The sequence below is a fragment of the Delphinapterus leucas genome, chromosome 6 (assembly GCF_059928025.1).
Source record: "Delphinapterus leucas isolate spDelLeu-1000000601 "Yukka" chromosome 6, BTC_Dleu_Yukka2, whole genome shotgun sequence".
Lineage (NCBI taxonomy): Eukaryota > Metazoa > Chordata > Mammalia > Artiodactyla > Monodontidae > Delphinapterus > Delphinapterus leucas.
In genome coordinates this window covers 34,544,864-34,566,026 of record NC_143134.1, presented here as the reverse complement: position 1 = coordinate 34,566,026, position 21,163 = coordinate 34,544,864, and the positions used below count along the sequence as shown (strand labels likewise).

Sequence of the window (21,163 nt, the reverse complement as noted above, 5' to 3'; positions counted from 1 at the left end):
GGTTCCCTGTCTTATTGATATTAGAATTCTTTTATATCATTTATTTAAATTTTACACTTACTCCTCAAATAGCCGTATGAGGTACAATTTATGCTAGAGCAAATAAAAATACTGAAAAGTTTTTAGAGAAATGTGAGATACTGCTTGAAATAGTCATAGTCATAAACGTTGAGTGCTCAGGTTAAAAGGCACCAAAGATATCTTATTCAGCATCTTCCTGTTACGAACACAGAGACCCACACCCAGGGGCAGTGGGCAAGCACGTTCACGGTTGCCATGTTGCCCAGGAGCAGTTAGTGGGGTGTCCTGCCACCCCCAGTTATCTGTTAGACTCACCTTGGCATAGCTGACAACTTGGGCCTCTTAATTCTTTGTTTGAAGGAAACATCCTGTAGGATGTTTAACAACATCCCTGGTCTCTGCTCCCTGAGTCCCTCTGTGCTGGCAGAGCACATGTGGCTGTTCCTTGTGAATCCCTGATGCCTGCACATATGTCCTGGAAGGAGGGCCTGGCTTCTTCCTCTTAGTGTTGCCATACTGCTTGAGGCCTGTGCTGGGACCAGCCCAGGGCATGCTTCTAGGTTAGTTCAGTGCCATATTTTGGTGTGGCACTTTTGGTCTCCCCTTTATAATTTGCTAGGTCTCCTACACAAAATAAGAATTTTGTCGGTTTTAAATTGACTGTTAGAAGCGTATTTATAATTCCCCACTTTTGTAGAAAAAGGGCTGATTTGGGTATTGCCCTGTCAACATGTCAGTAATATTTGGTTTACTGTCTATGTCCCTTTTCCATGTAATTTTTCTCCTCTTCCAGATTATACCTGATTAACTCCCCTGTGGTGAGAGCAGAAAACCTCCGCTTTAAGGAGGAGGGTGTTCGAGATGTCCTGAAGGATGTGCTGCTACCTTGGTACAATGCCTATCGCTTCTTCATCCAGAACGTCCTGAGGCTACAGAAGGTGTGGGTTGCAGTGCTGTGGGGTAGGGTCTGCCCACGGAGCTGGGTTGAGCTGGGTTTGGGAAAGATGGTCAGGGGTCAGCTGTGAAGCAGAGCTCCATGGGAGACAGGAGCTAACAGGCCTGGTGGGTGGGGGCTCAGAGCCACTGGGGAGGCCATAGATGAAAGTGTGACAGGTGTCTGGGGTCCATGCTGGGCCAAGAGCACAGGACTGGGACTTCACCATTTGGATAGATGCTCACCTCTGCAAGACACAGAAGCCTCACCTGTTGAAGAAGAGTTGCATTGGATATTCATTTAGCCAGCCAAATTGGTACTGGGGACTTAGTGATGGGGGAGCCAGTAAAGAGTCAGCTACTATCAGAGTGAGTGCCTAGTAAAGGCTGCTGCAGATGGGTGGTCAGGGAAGGCCACTTGATGAGTGCATTTGGGCTGAAACTCTGAAAGTGAGAGAAGTTCTCATTGGGTTGCTGGGATGAAAAATAGTGGTTCTGATATATAAGAAAGTGCCTCAGAGCAGTTACCTGCTGGCCTGGGAGGCATCCTCTGAGAAGCCCCTTCCCTTGCCCCTACTAACTGCTCTCAGGCCAGCAGGCTTCATTGCACATGTGCCTGTCCATGCTTCCTAGACTCCATTTGGGGTCAGGGCTCAGGTACCACTCATCTTTTTATCTCCAACACCTTAAAAGTAGAATTCCTTAGTAAACTACTTCTGACTAAACATGTGATATTATTCCTTCCTGAGAAACTGGTTGGAGAGCTGAGCTTTGAGCATTGCATTCCAGCAGGCTGGTCACTTCTTGCTGCCTCTGTCTCATCTCATTCTGCTAATGAACCCTCCCAAGAAGAACAAGGTCTTTGGGAACAACATCCCTAGTGTTCCTATCTTTTGGATCCCACCACCTCTCAGGCCAGCAGTGCTAAAGTGGGTCTACTTTGCAGGCCTCTGCTGGTGTGGGATTCAGGAACACAGGCTGGTTCAAACCACTCACAGTTGGGGCTCATCTGGGCATGGCAGAAAGATGCAGGCTCCAGCATCAGAGCAAGAGTCAGCATGGTCACTGCCTTGCCATCCTGATGGTGATGCCGTTGAGTAGGGACAGGTAAAGTAGGCCTTCAGGATCGAGGAGGATTTGCAAAGGGAAAAGCAGGGGTGGAATAGAGCATTCTGGGTAAAATAATTTAAGCAAAGACATTAATTCCTAGTACTCATTTTCAACTTACAGTTGTCCAGTCCTAGCCAGTTTTGCTGTCCTTCCTTCCTCAGATTCAAAGTAAACTAAACCGCCTACTTAATGACAAGATGTTGGAATATTTCTTAATTCATAATTACTCTTTGGTGCATAGGAATCATTTTTTCCTAAATTCTCTTTAGTTCACTCAAAAATGTAATTCATTAATTGAGGACTTAATGTTCCAAGTTCAGAGTTTACTTGGAAAATATTGCTAAGAATCAGAAATTTAGATTGCCAACAGGGTCTGGGTTTTTGTGGTGTTTTTTTGATTTGTTTGGATACTTCTTTCAGTTTAAATAATTTAAAAAATTCATTTCTCTACAGTAGTTTCCCCCAGGCATGCAGAATGTTTCAATAATTGTCACTTCCTAGGAGGAAGAAATGGAATTCCTTTACAACGAGAACATGGTTAAAGAAAGTACCAACATCACAGACCGGTGGGTCCTGTCCTTTATGCAGTCACTCGTTGGGTTCTTTGAGACTGAAATGGCAGGTGTGTCTCTCTTGGGCCTTCTCTCAGGAATAAGGAGTCTTCTCTTTGTAATTGTCCTTTTGATATTTAACTGTTTTTCTTTATAAACATAGAGGAAATTTTTTTTTGAAGTATAGTTGATTTACAATGTTGCGTTAGTTTTTGGTGTACAGCACAGTGATTCAGAAATATAAATGTGTATATATATATATTTTTTCATTTTCTTTTCCACTGTAGGTTATTATATGATATTGAATATAGTTCCCTGTGCTATACAGTAGGACCTTGTTGTTTATTTTATTTATAGTAGTTTGCATCTGTTAATCCCAAACTCCTAATTTATCCTTCCCCCACCCCCTTTCCCCTGTGGTAACCATAAGTTTGTTTTTTTTTATGTCTGTGAGTCTGTTTCTGTTTTGTAAATAAGTGCATTTGTATCATATTTTAGATTACACATATAAGTGATATCATATGGTATTTGTCTTTCTCTTTCTGACTTACTTCACTTAGTATGATAATCTCTAGGTCCATCCATGTTGCTGCAAATGGCATTATTCTTTTTTATGGCTGAGTGGTATTCCATTGTATATGTATACGTGTGTGTGTGTGTGTGTGTATAAGTACCATATTTTCTTTATTCATCTGTCAGTGGCCATTTAGATTGCTTCCATGTCTTAGCTATTGTAAATAGTGCTGCAGTGAACATTGGGGTGCATGTATCTTTTCAAGTTCTCTCCAGGTATATGCCCAGGAGTGGGGTTGCTGGATCATATGGCAACTCTAGTCTTAGTTTTTTAAGGAACCTCCATACTGTTTTCCATAGTGGCTGCACCAATTTACATTCCCACCAACAGTGTAGGGGAGGGTTCCCTTTTCTCTACATCCTATCCAACATTTTTTATTTGTAGACTTTTTAATGATGGCCATTCTGAAAGGTGTGAGTGATACCTCATTGTAATTTTGATTTTCATTTCTCTAGTAATTAGCGATGTTGAGCATCTTTTCATGTGCCTCTTGGCCATCTGTATGTCTTCTTTGGAAAACTGTCTGTTTAGGTTTTCTGCCCCTTTTTTGATTGGGTTGTTTTTTTTGGTATTGAGTTGTATGACCTGTTTACATATTTTGGAAATTAAGCCCTATCAGCCGCATTGTTTGCGAATATTTTCTCCTAGTCCATAGGTTGTCATTTCATTTTGTTTATAGTTTCCTTTGCTGTGCAAAAGCTTATGTTTGATTAGGTACCATTTGTTTATTTTTGCTTTTATTTCTATTGCCTTGGGAGACTGACCTAAGAAAACATTGGTATGATTTATGTCAGAGAATGTTTTGCCTATGTTCTCTTCTAGGAGTTTTACGGTGTCATGTCTTATAAGTCTTCAAGCCATTTTGAGTTTTTTTTTGTGTATGGTGTGAAGGAGTGTTCTAATTTCATTGATTTACATGTGGCTATCCAGCTTTCCCAACACTACTTGCTGAAGAGATTGTCTTTTCTCCATTGTATATTCTTGCCTCCTTTGTGGAAGATTAATTGACTGTAGGTGTGTGGGTTTATTTCTGGGCTCTCTAAACATAGAGGAAATTTTATAGAAATTTTGAGAGATACAGAACAATAGATAAATAAATATTTCTCTTTACCTCTCAAATATTATTTTAAGGCTTGTTAGTTGTAGAAATGTGTTGTTCCAAGGCCTTAGAGATTGTCTTGGGGGGATGTCTAGTGACCTCACCCCTCCACAGATACCACACAGGCCCATGGAATCACAGGCTTCAGTAGTGGATGCCCATGAGTTCAAAACCCAACTGCACCACTTGTTCCCTGGGGGAAACGTTACCTAATCTATGAGCCTCAATTTCTTTCTCCGAAAAATGGCCTGGTAAGAGTTAATATGAGGCTCAGATGGAGATTATGTACATACAGTAGCTAGCAGATAATAGGTACTTAATAAGTAGTAGTTGTTATTAATATGTTTTTAATTTATTTTTAGGTCTACTTTATTAAATAAGTAGTCCCTGTTCAGCCTGCAAAAATTAGGAAATACAGAAAAACAATAATGAAGTTGACATTTCCCCACATTTCTCTTACCTAACAACAACGAATTTGGTTTTAGACAGGTTGGAAAAGTAGGTTATGTTGGTTTCCTAGAAGTTGGAGATGCAACAACCGTAAGTCAAGGTGAGAAATTGCAGAAACTGTTAACCTGGATACCTGAGATGGGCCTGATAAAGTCTGTGGGCAGGGGAGAAAAGATGGCATCCCTGTGTGCACCCTTGTGACATAAACCAGCCTCCCCCAGCGTCCTGTGGTTGCCGGGTGCTGTTGTTCAGGTACTGCACTCCAGTGCATTCGAGGGGCCAGAGCAATCTGGTTCATACAGGGTTCTTCCATTCCTCAGCTGGTACATAGCTCTTTGTGGAATAGTTGGTGCCTCTGTACTTGGCACAATAGGATGGTTAGTCCAGGAAATTTTGAATGTTTTATCAGTCATCCTGAAGGACTACACCCACTCTATTAAACATATGTAATAAGGGTCATATGACTGTCAGACTATTGGACAGATTGACATAAGTGAAGATGGAAATGAGTGTGCAAAGCAGACATCGGCACTTGGGTTCTCACCACACTCCCTGGGATATCTACTCATAGCTGTGTCCAGTTTTCCCTCCTGAGTGATATAAATGAATGGGATTGTTGCCTGGGGGCCCTTGCCATCTTTAGACAGCAACGGCTGTGACCTGAGAATGTATATCCTGGCTGGGACCTGGTCTGCCTGGGAACTAGAGGTTTGGCAGCAGTTGTACACACAGCCGAGTGGTAAGGGCCAGGTGCAGGAGGCTAGGTGGTGCACGTTGAACCGATGAGAGGGGCTCCAGACCCAGATTGCCCAGTGCAGTTCCCACTCCACCAACCTGTCAGCTTTATGCCCTTGCCTCCCTCATCAAAATAGAATTCTGAGAACTAAATAGGTAGCATCGTTGAAGAGTCTGCAGTTGGTATTAGTGATTTCAGTGGTAGCTGCTGCTCCCTTTTATTATATATGGGCTTAGTTTACCTTATAAGAGTTGCAACTCTTGAACACTCTAGCTTCCTAGAAGGTGAAAAGTGTAGTGAACCCTAGAAATAACTTAGATGGGCCTCTGTCTTTACAGAACAAGCCTCTGATCACAAAAATTGCCTCTCTATAAATGTATGACCAGCGAGTGCCTCTGGCCTGGGGTCCAGGTGTTGGTCTAGCAGCACCTCAGTGCTAGTCTTTTTGAACTGCAACAGAGAGCAACTCTGCCCTTGGCAACTTAACCACTGTGTTAGCTTAGACTAGGAACCTCATTAACAGTCACTGAACTCTTAATATAAATTGTGGTGTGTTTTTATGATTTTTGGTCTTACTCTCCTTGTTTTTGGTGTTTGTTTTTGTGCAGCAGAGAGTATCAGTTAAAGGGGAGGTGAATGGCAAAAATCCTGAAGATAAGTCTGGGCCTCAAAGTTGGCTAGATGCCCTTAACTTCCTGCTTGCCCTCTGAGTTCCTCAGGGGAGCCTTCAAATTTTTCTGATTCTTCAAGGTTCTTCTCTCCTTCCAATACCTCCTTTAGCTTTCTTTCCTTGACTATTTTAAGCTTTAGAAACCCTGTTCTATTTTATGCGCAGCCCCTGCCTGAGTTTCTCAGTGGCAGCACTGCTGACAGTTTGAGCTGGGTCATTCTCTGTGGTGGAGGCTGGCCTGTGCATTGTATGTTGTTGAGCAGCATCCCTGGAGTCCACCCACCAGATGCCAAGAGTGCCCACCTCCCCAGTTTGACAACCAGCATGTCTCTCTAGACATTGTCAGTGTCTCCTGCAGAGCAGAATTGCTCTGGTTGAGAAGCCCTTATCTGTGCTCTGCCTCTTAGGATCTAATTAAAGCTTTTTGCTTTTTATGTGTCTGTCTTAGTTGAGGTCAAGGTAGCACAGTGGAAGAAGTCAGGCTTTTGTGGTACTACCACCTGATACAGTTCCAGATAAATGGTGGCTCATGGAGTCATCTGGCGGGCAGCCTCGGCCCCTCAGCCACACATACAGGGTTTCCTGTTTTCTCACTGACACTGGGAGTTTGCATGTAGCTCACAGGGTGGTTTGTGCATGCCCCTAGACACCTTGACAGCTACATAGTAGGTCCTCAGTTTTGATTGTTTCACTTTGGTACTTCTGCCTCCTTAACAGGTGTGACAGCCCTTGGATAGCAGGGGCTGCTTGCTCTTTCTTATATCCAGCCCTGTCCTGAGCACCCAAGATGCTTATGTGTTCTCACTGCCTGATTGGTTGTTACTTTCAGCTTACAGACTCTATACTGTGGTTCCTCGCCTGGTCAAGTTTGTGGATGTTCTGACTAACTGGTATGTCAGGATGAACCGTAGAAGATTAAAGGTAAGTGCAGGCTGCTGTTGGGAAGACCAGAAAGTGTAGGAAGTGTGAGAGTTGAGGAAAAATGAGAACAGCCAAAAGGAAAAAGAGCATTTTCAAATGCCCTGACCTTTTTAAGCTATCTTTTTCCTTTTAATTGCATATTAACTGTATTGCCATTTGTTGGTTGGGGAACGCATAAGTTTAGAAGACATCTTGCGTATTTTCAAAGCACAATTATGGACATTCATATTAGAGGGAAAGTCTCAGGCCAAACAGGACTGTACTGAGCAGACCTCTTAAAATCTGAAATAAATTCATGCAGATATTTTTCAGATGTTTTTAGGTAGAGCTGTGATATTGAGAGGGACACCTCCTCACTTCTACCTCTAAAGGGACAGTTACTTGTTGACAAGACTTGTCCTTAAGCCTATTGGGGATATAGGGTGAGTGAAGCATGGATCCTGTCCCAGGACTTAAGCTGTACATAAGCAACAATGGTAGAAAACAAGGAGTGAGGGATGCCCAGACCACTGTCCATCAGTACTGCCTTCAAATGTGTTAACGATAAAATCCCGTAACAAAACAATAATCTTGTTTTTGTTAAATTATATTACACACACATGTACATGTATGTGTGTATATGTACATATATCTAGAAGGACATACACTAAAATGTTTAAAGTAGTTATCTCTGGGTAACTTAATTATGGTTGAGTTTTCCCCTTTTTATTCTTCTTTTTCTTACAATGAACTATTGGTTTTAATAGTTTAATGTGTGTTTTTTATTCACTAGGGTGAAAATGGGATAGAGGATTGTGTTATGGCTCTGGAGACCTTGTTTAGTGTTCTGCTTTCTCTGTGCAGACTTATGGTAAGATGCTAGCCCTGTGGGCTGCTTGTGGTGCCCGGTTGCTGCACTGTCCTCCGTCTGTATCTATTCTGTATTTGTTCCACTAAAAATAGAAATAGAAGTGTTAAAATAACCTAAATTTCTAGTTTCTTTTCAGAAATCTCGTTAGCTTATGTATGTCAAATAACGGCTAAAAAACATTAGCTTTAAAAGCTGGATTCTTTCTTTTCACCCTTGGCAGTACATTTCAGGTCAAGGTCCTTGCATCTAGACTCAAGAGCGGCATACCTCATCTTAATGTAGATTCCTGTAATTGTGAGTAGTGGAGAAGTTCTTGAACTAATAGCTAACCAAACAAAAATATATTGCAAATAGTATTTTACTTGAGACATGTTCCCATCAATTGAAATAAATGACATACAAGTAAAAATTCCAGTTTTAATTTCCTGTATCTTATTTCTGCTATTCCAGTTTAATGTTATAAGGCTTCTATTTATTTCTTAAACGTACATGGAATGAAAACCTGCTTTGTACCAGGTCCCCTGCCTGGTGTCTCATGTCTGACCTCATTCCCCTTCATCCTGTGAAGCAGGTGGTGTTTCCCCAGTTTACAGAGGTTTAGGGACATTCATTCCTCTGCATGTTGACTTGACTGGCATGTGGTCAGGGACTCTTGTTTTTATTATAGACATCCTCAAGAATGTTTTAGGCACTTCTGGCTGTTAGTTCTGCTGCTGTGTTTCATGAGTGTCTAGCTCGCCAAGTTCAAAATGACGTCATTTCTTTCATAGGGCATGTTTTGTAACCTCATGTTCATTTCTGTGCATATTCCCATATCGTTTCTCTAAAATGTTTATGTAGTTGCTTCTCACCCTGAGATCAGTTAATGATGGCTACGTATGAATGACCTGATGTCTTCTGTCCTTACACAGGCCCCCTATACCCCTTTTCTTACTGAATTGATGTACCAGAATCTGAAGACACTGATTGACCCTGTTTCTGTCCGGGACAAGGACACATTCAGTATCCACTACCTCATGCTGCCCCATGTTCGGTAAGAATCAAATATATATAAGCCTCTCCTGGGCCAGGGGAAGGAGAGTTGCCAGAGATGCACTCAAGTGGGGCCCCCAGCTCCCTGCTCCAGCCCCTTCATGCCCTGCCTCCCCCCTGAGCTGCTCCTCAGGCTACAGAATGGATAGGAGGGATGCTTAGTGTGGAATCCCCAGTAGAGCTATGGCAGGTAGGGGTGGGTAGGCCTGTTGGGATCGCTTTGGGGAGCTGCTAGGCACTAAGCAGCAGGCTCAAGCTTGCTGCCTGCTTCTCAGTGTGTGCCCCAAAGGCAGGCATGTGCTGTCCTTCCCAAGAGCCTCCCCGGAAAGCCTAGCTACACCATCACATCTCTAGCCTGACCCTGTTCCTCACTTAAGCATGCCTGTTCTTTGGAATTTTCTCCTTTTGAATCTAATCTCTTTCAAATCCCTACCTCTACCAACCAGAGAGGAATTGATTGACAAGAAAACCGAGAGTGCAGTATCTAGAATGCAGTCTGTGATTGAACTCGGGCGAGTGATTCGAGACCGCAAAACTATTCCAATAAAGGTTTGAGATTTTATATCTGTTTTGCATTGCACATACCTAGATAATTATGTTTTGGAGTATTTTCTTAATATAAAGAGCTGCCAGCAATGGCGTAAATTTCTTTTCTGCAATAAGGGTGTGAATGACTTAGTACTAGCTATGCCTGCTTAGTCTGGAGCTTGAGATTCAGATAAAACATTTAACATTCATTTTTCTGCAGTTTAGAGGACTGGATGCTTATGAACTTTCCCTTCCATTTTCTTTCTAGTATCCTTTGAAAGAAATTGTAGTTATTCATCAGGATCCAGAAGCTCTTAATGAAATTAAATCATTGGAGAAGTATATCATTGAGGTAAGACAGTTGATTTGTTTGATTTGGTCCAAACAAACATCTTGCCTTGGGAAGATTATTTTGGTTAGTACTCTTTAGTCAACTACACTTTGAGTGTATCATTTGTCCTTTTCATTTTTATATCAGTATATACATAAATTTAACCATCCATGGAATTTTACACTTTGCTTTTAGATTCATCATGACTTTTTACAATGTAATTGTAATTCTTTAACAGTGATTTTCAATGTCCATGAATTTTACACCTTTGTTGGATCATTTATCCTTTCATCCACTTCTCTTCCCCAAAGTACTTTTTGATAACTAACACCAAAAAAATCTTTGTTCCTTCAAATTATACAAGTATCAAGTAAACACACACTGGTTGTAAATAAGCACTAGCATCGAGTACAAAGCAAGTCTCCTCTTACCCTGGCCACTCCCTGGTGTCTCATCACCCACTTGTTCACTAGGTTATCTCCTGCTGGGTTGTTCCTAGCATTTTACATACGTGTACACACATTTGTACATACATATACATACATGCACACATCATTGGTTTTATTTGTGAATAGAGAGGACCATATATGTAGTTTTTAACTTATTTTTTTCACTTTATAGTATTTCTTAAACAGCATCCCATGTTAAAACATAGAGATCTAATTTATTCTTTTTGTTCACTTTCTGACTGCATCATAATTTACTTAATTACTCTTATATTGTTGGAAATTTAGGTTTCTGATTACAGACAAAAGGGGTGTGTATGTGTGTGTGTGTGTGTGTGTGTGTACATGTGCAAATATGTCACAGTATGGATGTTGGATAGGTTCCTAGAAGTGGAGTTTTGGGGTCAGAAGTTCAAACTGTCATGTCAGTTATCCTCCCAAAAAGCTTTTACCCTGTAATGTTTTAAAAAGAAATATATTTCAAATTTCATTTTTATTCCTTTCACAGGTAGTATTTAAATCTTTATGATAGAAAATAATTAATTTCTATATTTGGTTTTGAATTGCTTGAGAATTCCAGACAAATATTAGAAACCAAGGAGTTTATAACTGTTTAGAAACTTAGAGTTTATAACTAAAAAGCTATAAATTCTATAATCAATGCTTAAGATATGGATAAAAATAGAACTATTTAAATAGAATATCTTAATCACTCTGAGAGCAAATAATATAATAATGTATAATAGCAAAACCAGAAATTTCCCTATAATTTGCTTCAGTTGACAGTTCCATGATATCTCATTTTCATATTTCCTACTGTGCAGTCACCATTTCCTGCTACGTTGGTAATCCTTAACTAGCTAGTATGATGGAGACATGAAATGTTAAGATTTTTTCCAAAAATATTTATTTATTTATTTATTTGGCTGCATCAGGTCTTAGTTGCGGCACACGGGATCTTCAATGTGGCATGCAGGATCTTTTGTTGCAGTGTGTGGGCTCTTCGTTGTGGCACGCAGGCTTCTCTCTAGTTGTGGCACGCAGGCTTAGTTGCCCCGCAGCATGTGGGATCTTAGTTCCCCAACCAGGGATTGAACCCACATCCCCTGCATTGGAAGGCAGATTCTTAACCACTGGACCACCAGTGAAGTCCCGAAATGTTTTGATTAACTGATTCTTCTAGTTAATTGATAGTTATTTGTGGTGCTTTGAAATTTCTTGAGCACAGGTCACCCTTAAACATGAAGTCCATATTTCTAAGGCTACAGTCCTTGTTAGTTGCGTTAGGCTCAACTTGATTGATCTGAACAGATTTTTTTCATACCATACAATTATTTATTAGTATTATTTACAGAGCCGTGTAGCCATCACCACAGTTTCGTAGCATTTTCATCATCCCAAAAAGAAACCCAGTATCCATTAGCATTCATGCACCATTTTCCCTTCAGTATCCCACCATCCTCTGGCAAACACAAATCTATTTTCTGCCTCTGGATGTGCCCGCTCTGGACATTTTCTATAAATGGAATCATACAATATGTGGTCTTGTGTGTCTGGCTTCTGTGACTTAGCACTAAGGGTCAGTCATGTTATAGCATGTATGCATGCTCCATTCCTTTATATCGCTAAATAATAGTCCATTATATGGATATACCACATTTTGTTTATTCATTCACAATTGATCAACATTTGGGTTATTTCCACTTTTTGGTTGTTGTGAATAATGTTGCTATGAATGTTTGTGTGCAAGTTTTTGTGGACATGTTTTCATTTCTTTTTCATTTCATCTTGTCTACCAAATATAGGAATTGAATGTTAGAAAAGTTACATTATCTACAGATAAAAACAAGTATGGCATTCGCCTAAGGGCAGAACCAGATCACATGGTCCTGGGGAAGCGTCTGAAGGGAGCCTTCAAGATGGTGATGACATCCATCAAGCAGCTGAGCAGTGAGGAGCTAGAGCAGTTCCAGGACAGTGGTGGGTATCTGTTTTATTGGGGGCACCGTTTGTGTCCTCAACCTGATGGGTGTCTCATACTTAGGCTCCTCTTTGATTTCTACTGTCACAGTCTTTTCTTAAATAAGAACTTTTTTTTTCTGTTCATAAAAATATTTATTATGAATAATTCTGATAATTTAGAAAAAAGTAAAAAAAGTAAAGAGAATAAAAATGACCCATAACCGATCACCCATCCATTTAATGTAGACTGAGTGCCTACTGTCTGGTATTTGTTATGTTAGGTGCTGGGGTGCTATTAAAATTCTGATTTATATAATTACAGCTTTACAAAATGGAAATCACATAATTTTAAATTTCACATTTTTCACTCATATATTTTTACATTTTATGTTTTGTTTTTATTTATATTTTTAGTCTGTATTTTCACTTTACAAACATTTTTGTGTGTTATTAGCCTTTAAAATGCTGTTTCAGTAAGTGCTGAAAATATTTTCCTTCCTGTGGATACCAGATAGTGTCTTTTTTTTTTTTTTTTGCGGTACGTCGGCCTCTCACTGCTGTGGCCTCTCCCGTTGCGGAGCACAGGCTCCGGACGCGCAGGCTCAGCGGCCATGGCTCCCAGGCCTAGCTGCTCCGCGGCATGTGGGATCTTCCCGGACCGGGGCACGAACCCGCATCCCCTGCATTGGCAGGCGGACTGTCAACCACTGCGCCACCAGGGAAGCCCCGGATAATGTCTTTAACCAGTCTCTTATTGTTGGTGCTTTAGGTTGTTTCCATTCTTTTAATAGTACAACTAATATTTCAGTGAATATTTTCACATATAAGTGTTTTGTGGAATTGATTCCTTTTGGCTAGATTTCTAGATAGAAATTACTGAGTCAGAGGGATGGACCTTAAGTTACCATTGAACTCTATAAATGCTAATGTGGGCCTAGAAAAATCTACCCTAGTGAGAGAGCAGAACCCCCTGAGATTCACCAGCCAGTGGTATAGAGTGTTATTGTTATCAGATGTTGCTTGTAGAGAAAAAGATGGTGACTTTTTAGAGGTGCCAGAATGAAAACTAGAAGATATTCAAAAGAAAAAAGATATGTTTTAATTTTAATTCAAAATTTAAATTTAAAATTTTAAATACTTAAGTATTTTTAGAGAAAGGGATTTAGCATTGAGGTTTGGGGCTTCTTGTGAAGGAGGACTGGGTCAGAACTTATTATAGTTTCTCTAAAATATCTAGAATACATATGTTGGTCTCAATTGAGCAAGACTGGAGTCATTCATTCAGCAAATATTTTTTAAGGCCCTTCTGTTTGGTTGGCACTGGGAACATAGAGTAAAATAAGGTAGACATTGTCCTTACCCTCATGGTGCTGGCAGACACTAAAGATTTATGGACATAATCATAGTTTTGATAAGTACACTGAAGGAAATCTTTAGGGAGCTTTTCCAGGTGCCCAGGAGTTCCCAGCTCTGCCATGATTAGAATCATATGTGGTCTAATTATGGCCACTTGACATCCTGTAGCAATCCTAGGGCATGAGTTCTTTGATTGTTGGGGTTCCCTCTGAAGTTGAAAATCATAAGCATGGAAGTGTCATGAGGAAAGATTTAAAGATTCAGAAATCAGATGGGTAGTTATGGAAATTGGGGGAAATGTCCCTAAGATTCCCCAAATTTTTAGGTAAAATTTATAAAACATAAGAGGCTAGCAACTAAAAGTTGAGTTAGTACTAATTTAACTTGATTTGTTAAATTAACAAAATTAAAGGATCAGCCTTCAAGTCACAAATCTTAAGTTGTTTCACCAGTTAGCCAAAATATTAAAAATTCCTCAAATAAACCTTATTTGAAACGGAAAGCCTACAGTTTCTAAGCTATAGTTTCTGAATGGACTGTTCTGCATTGATGGAAAGCAAAGTAGTTTTCAGAATGCAGTGACATAAAGTGAAAATGGCAGCCAGTTGCTCAAAGACCAAGAAGATCATTTGTGAGTTACCATAATAGGCTTTCCTTATGATGGGAACTGCCATCCTTAGCTGTTTATACATTCTGCCTTCCATGAATAGGCATGATGCTCAGAACTTCACACTGTCTACCTTTTTTCACCCTCACTGCACTCTGATAGGCAGATAATAGAACACCAGGGTCCTACAATCAATGAGTGGTGGGCCTAAGTCCAGTTTGACTCTACAGACTGTGCTTTCTTCATTATAGCGTGCTTTCTCCATCATAAACATGCTTGCTCATGTTTATGGTGGAGTTTCGTTGCCTTCTGGCACATGTCTTTGGACCTGGGAGCTTATATACAGCGGTAGATATCAATGGTGATTTAAGTGTCCTCAAGATAGCATGGTGCAGTCTAAAGAAAGTTTGTCTCATCCTTGACCTCAACAATGACATGAGTTCAGAGGACATATCTCTTGAAGACTGTGTAGCTTGATTATATGAAGGTTTTATTAAAGAGTGGCAAAATATATTGGTAGCAGGGCAGCTTGAGTGGGGTACTGATTGAGTAACAGTGGCAGTTGTTTCCCCAATAGGGACCATTGTTGTGGAAGGCCATGAACTGCATGAAGAAGATATCCGCCTCATGTACACCTTTGATCAGACAACAGGTGGAACGACACAGTTTGAAGCACACTCAGATGCTCAGGTATTTTTCTGTTCCCTAGAATATTTCTTTACCAAAAGATAAGAACATAAGAGGAGAAAACATTTACCTATGCCTCTCCTGACAGTATTGGCAGCTTGTCTCAGGGTAAAATAAACCAGTTATTTATTTTAGATTGGCCTTATTAAACTCCTCTATTATAACTTCTTGACATATGTATTTCTTTAATGAATACATAAATTGATATCTTGTGACTTTATGCATGCAGTTGTCCTAAGTGTTGGGTCATACAAAAATGAGTAAGATGTAATCCCACCCTTCAAGGAATGAGTCTGTCATGGAGATAGAAAAGTAAGTCAATTCTTATTACTGTACTTGATAAGTTATCTAGTAGAAATAAGTGCTCCTATTTGAAGTCTGGGGTAGCAGTGGGGGTGGTTAGAGAGCACCCCTTGAAGAGGATGTACAAGCAGTTTTGCATTCTGGGGTCTGTCTTTTTTTGTTGTAATGGGTCACAGCATCTCTCTTCACTCTTGACCAGACTTCTCCAGGCAGATAGGTTGTAAGGTCTCCATTGTGAGAGTGAGGGACCTGCTGGAGTCCCTCTGTGCTTAATATGCCACATACAGGGGAATATGCCTCGTATGAGGCAAGCCAACCTCCTCCAGCCTTTACACAGGGTTTGTTTGTTTGGTTGGTTGGTTTTTTTGGCATGCCATGTGGCTTACAGGATCTTAATTCCCCGACCAGGGATTGAACCCAGATCCCCAGGAGTGAAAGCACCGAGTCCTAACCACTGGACCACCAGGGAATTCCCATACACAGAGTCTTAAATATGATGTAGACAGAACTCCATGTGGGCAGACAGTGGTAAGGAGCCAAAGGTGAGGAAACTAGGAAAGAAGGAATTGGGGCCAGGGAAAGAGATTTGTAAACAGTGAGAGGGTGCAGTCCTTTCTGATTACAGCCAAATGAGAGAGTCCTGAAGTCGTCTATACTTAAGGAAGTGTTGTCTGTGATGCTTCTGAGTTTCTTGACATGATTTGTGTATTGTGGGCCATGGTTGCCCTGCTATGACACATTATCCATTTCCAGTTTGCCTCCTGTGCCTTCATGAAGTGCAGCAAGTTTGTTAACTTCTCTCATTGAGTGTCCTCAAAAACATAAATGGGGATGATGCCTAACTTATACGTATGTTCCCCTCTATAGTAGAAGTGACAGTCATTATTATCACATCATCATTGACAGCCTTTATGACCAATGAGATAAAAAAGTAGTTAAAGTTGACAAGAAGGTGGCAATTTAAACTAAACCATATAAAAAAAGAAAGTATGGTGGCCCATTGTAGAAATTGTGTCTTGAATCACACCAACAAACCAAAGAATAGAGTCATGGTTAAAGAAAACAACAGATGGCGACTTTGAGATCTTCAGTCCACTTGTTTGTGGTGGATGCATTGTGAAAAGTCGTGCTGCTGTAAGAGCTTCATGATTGGTGATTTTATTTATTAGAAGAGTTGATATTATTCATTAGATAGACAAAAAGCAGAGTTACATGAGAGACTCTCTTGAAAGTCGGTCTCAGGACATCTCCTGTGAGCAGCACCCTACAGAAGAAAAATGAGAAGTCTCTCCTTTCTTCAGAGATGTAGGATTAGCTGTTTATAAAGGAGGACCCAAACATAAAGAAACCACGTTAATTTTGTCTTTGGCTCAGGTGTGTGACTAAATAATGCTGCATTATAGACTTCTGAGAATTTAAACACCATTTTGCTGAGTTTGAAAGAACTGTTTTTCTATATTTGATTGTCATGGTGTACACTGTTCATTCCTACAGGTTTTGGTTCTCTTAGACGTCACCCCTGACCAGTCAATGGTGGATGAAGGAGTGGCTCGGGAAGTCATCAATCGTATCCAGAAACTTCGAAAAAAGGTCAGCTTGTCAGATTAAGAACAAGCTGCTGTTTTGGAGTTTTGTTTTGGCTTTTTTGTTTGGTATTTGTTTTGGTTTTGGGGGAGGAGAGGAGGGGCAAGTAATATAAACCATAGTAATTCATTAATGATGATTAGTCACTGATCTGTGGTCCATTCAGATTGTACTGTTAGGAGAGGTAGGCCACTTCCTTTCTCTCCTGTTCACTCCCAAGCTGGATGTGGCTCTTTTGTTTCTCTGATCAGAAGCTTTCAGCTAACATGTGCTCCTTGTCCTTTTTCAGTTCTTTACGGCTTCCACAAAACCATCTTCTGGATAGATAGTCCTCCTGACTGGCACATAAGGTTGTCAGAGCTGACAGCAAATGTCTCTGAGGAAGAGCAGAGATGCAGTCAGTGTGGAAGGACTCCTAGCTCAGGGAGAGATTGTTGGATCTGGACAGAGTGAGGTGGTTCTTCCTCATTCAGAAGTTGGGAGCCAGGACAGGTGCACAGAACATTTGCCTGCCCCTACTGGGTGAGAGAGCCAGGGAGCTTCTGTCCCACGGAGGGCTCCCACAAGTCCTCCTCCTCTGGCCAGGTTTCTTAGACCTGTAGTTCAGGGTCTGAGGTGGCCACTCCAGCAGATAATGGGATACTTGTAACCTCTGTCTCAGTTCAGAGCTTTATGAGTTGTTACTTGATCACTCCTTTTTTCAGAGAATTGGTCAGGATACTGTACCCTTCCATAATGATTCAGTGTGGGATCATCAGCCGTGTTTAACAGCGCCTTACATTTTAATTGACAAATGTGCTTCCCTTTTAAATTTTCTCTATGTGCTTTCAGTGCAATCTGGTTCCAACTGATGAAATAACAGTTTATTATAAAGCAAAATCTGAAGGAAAGTATCTGAATAATGTTATCAAAAGCCACACAGAGTTCATATTTGCCACCATAAAGTCTCCTTTAAAACCATATCCAGTTCCTACATCAGATGAAATCCTTATTCAAGAAAAAATGCAGGTGAGTTCTGAGTTCTGTTGAACATTAAGAGATTTAGGATTAGATTTTATGTTAAGTTTATGTAGTTACATCTTGATGTTCTGTCCCCCGGTAGCAATTAGTATAGTACTCAGTCCTGAAGTATTGCTCTGGAGAATAGTGAGTAGAGTCCAGAAGAGAAAAAAGGGAAATTAGAGCCGTTCTCTTTGGGAAGGTAACTAGGATATACATAATAATTGCCAGGTTAGATGACTGTATGGTGCTGTTTTATCTAAAACTATAAAAGTCAGTATTGTGGATTCTAGTGCTTACTGTTAAACATAAAGAGCAATTGACTTGAAAAGCAGTTTACTTTTATGGTAGTAGGTTATACATAAAAATATAATTTCATTTCCTGTTCATACATTTTAGATGTAACTCTGAAAATCTGACCAAGACATGAAAGGTATTGGTTAATAATTCAGAAGTATGTCTGATAAAAATTCTTTTCTATATCAGTTAGTCATTTATTCAGTCATATGTTCCTTGTCTTTTTCTACTTTGTATGGGACAAATGGAATAGAAAAGCAGGACCTGAATGTGACTGTCTTTTCAGTGGCACAAGTTACAAGATGGTTTCATTTTCTATTTTGCATGTTTTCTAAGGAACAAGGAAAAAAGAGGGGAAAAATTGTAGCTCTTCACTGTTTTAGTGTTGAGATTGAATATGCTCTCAGAATTGTATAGAGCTCTTATTCGACACTGTGGTCAGATGCTACAGGTAGCTGCTCACATATTCTCATGTGCTTAGTTAAAAGGGTCAGACCTGGAAATTACACTCACCAGAGGATCTTCCATGCCTGGCCCTGCTTGTGCATATGTCAATCTTAACATTTGTACAGATGGCAGTGAGCAAGGTAAGAGTGACCTCCATTGTTTGTATTTTATTTTTTAATTAAGCCTATGAATGTTTTTAAGGCTATTACAAGAGAATTGGTAAAATTGGATAACTTTTTCTTTCTAATTGTCATCAAAATGAATCCACAAAAGTAAGTGATTGAACTAGCACTTCTAGAAAGATGGAGTAGACATACTTTTCCCTATTCCTCCCACAAAGTACAGCTAAACACCCCAGACATGATATATAAAAACAAGCATAAGAAAACTCTTAATGGTAGAGGGAAGAAGGCAGACCAACTAGGGATCTTGGGAACAAGTAAGAAAACAATGGAGAGTTCCCTGGTTTTTCTTTTTGCTTCATGTATCCCAGGCTTGGAGCTGAAGAAGCTGGCAATCTGGAAATGCCAATGGGCATGGACGTAAATACCCCAATAAAATCCTGCTCTCTGCAGGTGGGACCAGGAGAGTGGCAACCAAGCAAGACAAAAAAACTTCCAGACAGTAACTGCTCTACTCCACCCAAACAAGACAGAGGAAACTAGGCTCTACTACCATTCACACCAGAAGAGCCAAGTGGGGAGCCTAGACCTTTCCCAGGCTGAGGACCCTCAAGCCCTCACTGCCATGGTGGTATCAGAGAAGACCAAGCAGTGAGCTGGGACTTTCATCCTACCTGGGTGATAACGAGCTCTTTTGCCCAGCAGTGTCATTGTAGACCACGTGGAGAGCCTAAACTTCTATCCCCATCAGGCAATAATAAGGCATCCCTTCCCCTTACCACTGCCCAGAAGTAGTGAGGCCACATATCCCACCACCCTGTCAAGATGTCAGTGAAGGCCACATGGGGAGCAGTAAGGAGGCATTCCTACTCTTTGTGGCCAGGGGAGGCATTAGTGGAGGTCTAGAGGAGAACAGGAACTCCTTTCTTGCATCACCTTACCCCTCACCACCACCCCACCACCCCCGCCCCAGAAGTAACAAGGAGTCCTGACCTCAGTGTCAATGCAAGCTAAATAGGGAACCCGGACTTCTCTCACTAATCAGTGATGAAGCAGTATTCCCTTTCCCTCGCCAGTGTAATGTCAAACAAAGTCAACTAAAATAGAGGATGTAAATAAGAACCAGAGTCTCATAATGCCTAACATGTCCAGGTTTTAATTGAAAATTATTCATTATACCAAGAACTGGGAGATCTTAAACTGAATGAAAAAAGTCAATCAGTACATAGGAACACCATGATGACAGAAACGTTGACATTATCTGACAGAATGTAAAGCAGCCTTAACAAAAATGCTTCACAGAACAATTACAAACACAATAGAAACAAGTGAAAAATAGCCTCAGTAAACAAGTAAAAGATATAAAGAATAGAATTAAAATATTAGAACTGGTAAATACAATAATTAAAATACAGAAACTCAGTGGATGGGCTCAACAACAGAATAGAAGAGATAGGAAAGAATCCATAAACAGGAAGAAATAACAATAGAAATTACCCATTCTGAATAACAGAGTTAAAAACAAAAAAGCTTAAAAAACTGAACAGAGCCTGAAGGATCTGTGGGATAATAACAAAAGTTTAATATTCTTGTCACCGCATTCTGGAAAGAAGAGAAGATAGGACAGGACTGAAAAAGTGTTCAAAGAAATAATGTCTGAAAACTTCCTAAATTTGGCAAAACACATAAACCTACAGATTCAAGAAGCTAAGAAAACACCATACAGGATAAATCCAAAAGAATTCACATCAGACATAACATAGTAAAACTTCTGAAAACTTAAGGCCAAGAAAACATCTTGAAAGCAGTGACAGAGATGTTGCAATACCTAACTTCTAGGGGAAGAACAATTTGAATCATTGGATTTCTCATCAGAAATCAGTAGAGGTCAGAAGATGAAAGGACAACATTTCTCAAATGCTAAAAGATGAGTATTGTCAACCCACAATTTTATATCAAGCAAAAATATCTTTCAAGGTAAAGGGATAATCAAGACATTCTCAAATGAAGGAAAACTAAAGAATTTGTTACTAGCAAGACTTACTCTAAAAGAATAGCTAGAGGAAATTCTTAAAACAGAAAATGATAAAAGAGGAAATCTAGGGACATCAGAACAGAGGGGAAAAAAATTGAAAGAGTCAAAATACAGATAAATTCAACAGACTTTTCTTCTTGAATTTTTAAAATTTATGTTTGATGGTTGCAACAAAAACTAAAACCTCTAAATGCATATGCAAGGAATATTCAAGATAGTTATAAATAGGGAAGAGCAAAGGGATGTAAAGGGAGTTAAGATTTCTACACTTATCTCAGACTGGTAAAATGTCAACACCAGTGGTTATGTATATATAGTGTACCACCTAATGCAACCACTATAAAAGCCTACACTAAAAGATACATACAAAAACACTAAACAAATAAAAATGGAATTCTAGAATATGTTCAAGTATCCTACAGGAAGCATGGAAAAAGAAAGTAGAACAAATACAAAGCAGAAAATAAAATGGAAGGCTTAAACTTAACATCAGTAATTACGCTAAATGTAAA

The 21,163-nt window shown here is 40.0% G+C and overlaps 1 protein-coding gene and 1 non-coding gene across 9 annotated transcripts in view; both read left to right on the top strand.

Annotated features, from left to right (window-relative positions):
- IARS1 (isoleucyl-tRNA synthetase 1) overlaps positions 1-21,163 on the top strand; it is an 81,111-nt gene that overhangs the window by 43,836 nt on the left and 16,112 nt on the right. For 6 of the 8 annotated variants that reach the window (XR_016393519.1, XM_089912957.1, XM_089912959.1 and 3 more), the window contains 12 exons: positions 815-959; positions 2,566-2,686; positions 6,974-7,065; positions 7,838-7,915; positions 8,827-8,948; positions 9,394-9,496; positions 9,744-9,827; positions 12,058-12,232; positions 14,740-14,867; positions 16,662-16,757; positions 17,583-17,759; positions 18,529-18,634. Coding sequence is in view for 7 of the 8 variants with exons in the window: in XM_089912957.1 (XP_089769083.1) it covers positions 815-959; positions 2,566-2,686; positions 6,974-7,065; positions 7,838-7,915; positions 8,827-8,948; positions 9,394-9,496; positions 9,744-9,827; positions 12,058-12,232; positions 14,740-14,867; positions 16,662-16,757; positions 17,583-17,759; positions 18,529-18,634 (1,427 nt within the window). In the remaining variant the exon portion in view is untranslated. The remainder of the gene's footprint in view (positions 1-814; positions 960-2,565; positions 2,687-6,973; positions 7,066-7,837; positions 7,916-8,826; positions 8,949-9,393; positions 9,497-9,743; positions 9,828-12,057; positions 12,233-14,739; positions 14,868-16,661; positions 16,758-17,582; positions 17,760-18,528; positions 18,635-21,163) is intronic. The other 2 variants (XM_022564539.3, XM_089912961.1) reach the window with 2 other exon arrangements.
- On the top strand, positions 4,961-5,069 carry LOC149748901 (small nucleolar RNA SNORA84). The gene has a single exon (XR_016393695.1). It is a non-coding gene; the product is annotated as a small nucleolar RNA SNORA84 (small nucleolar RNA).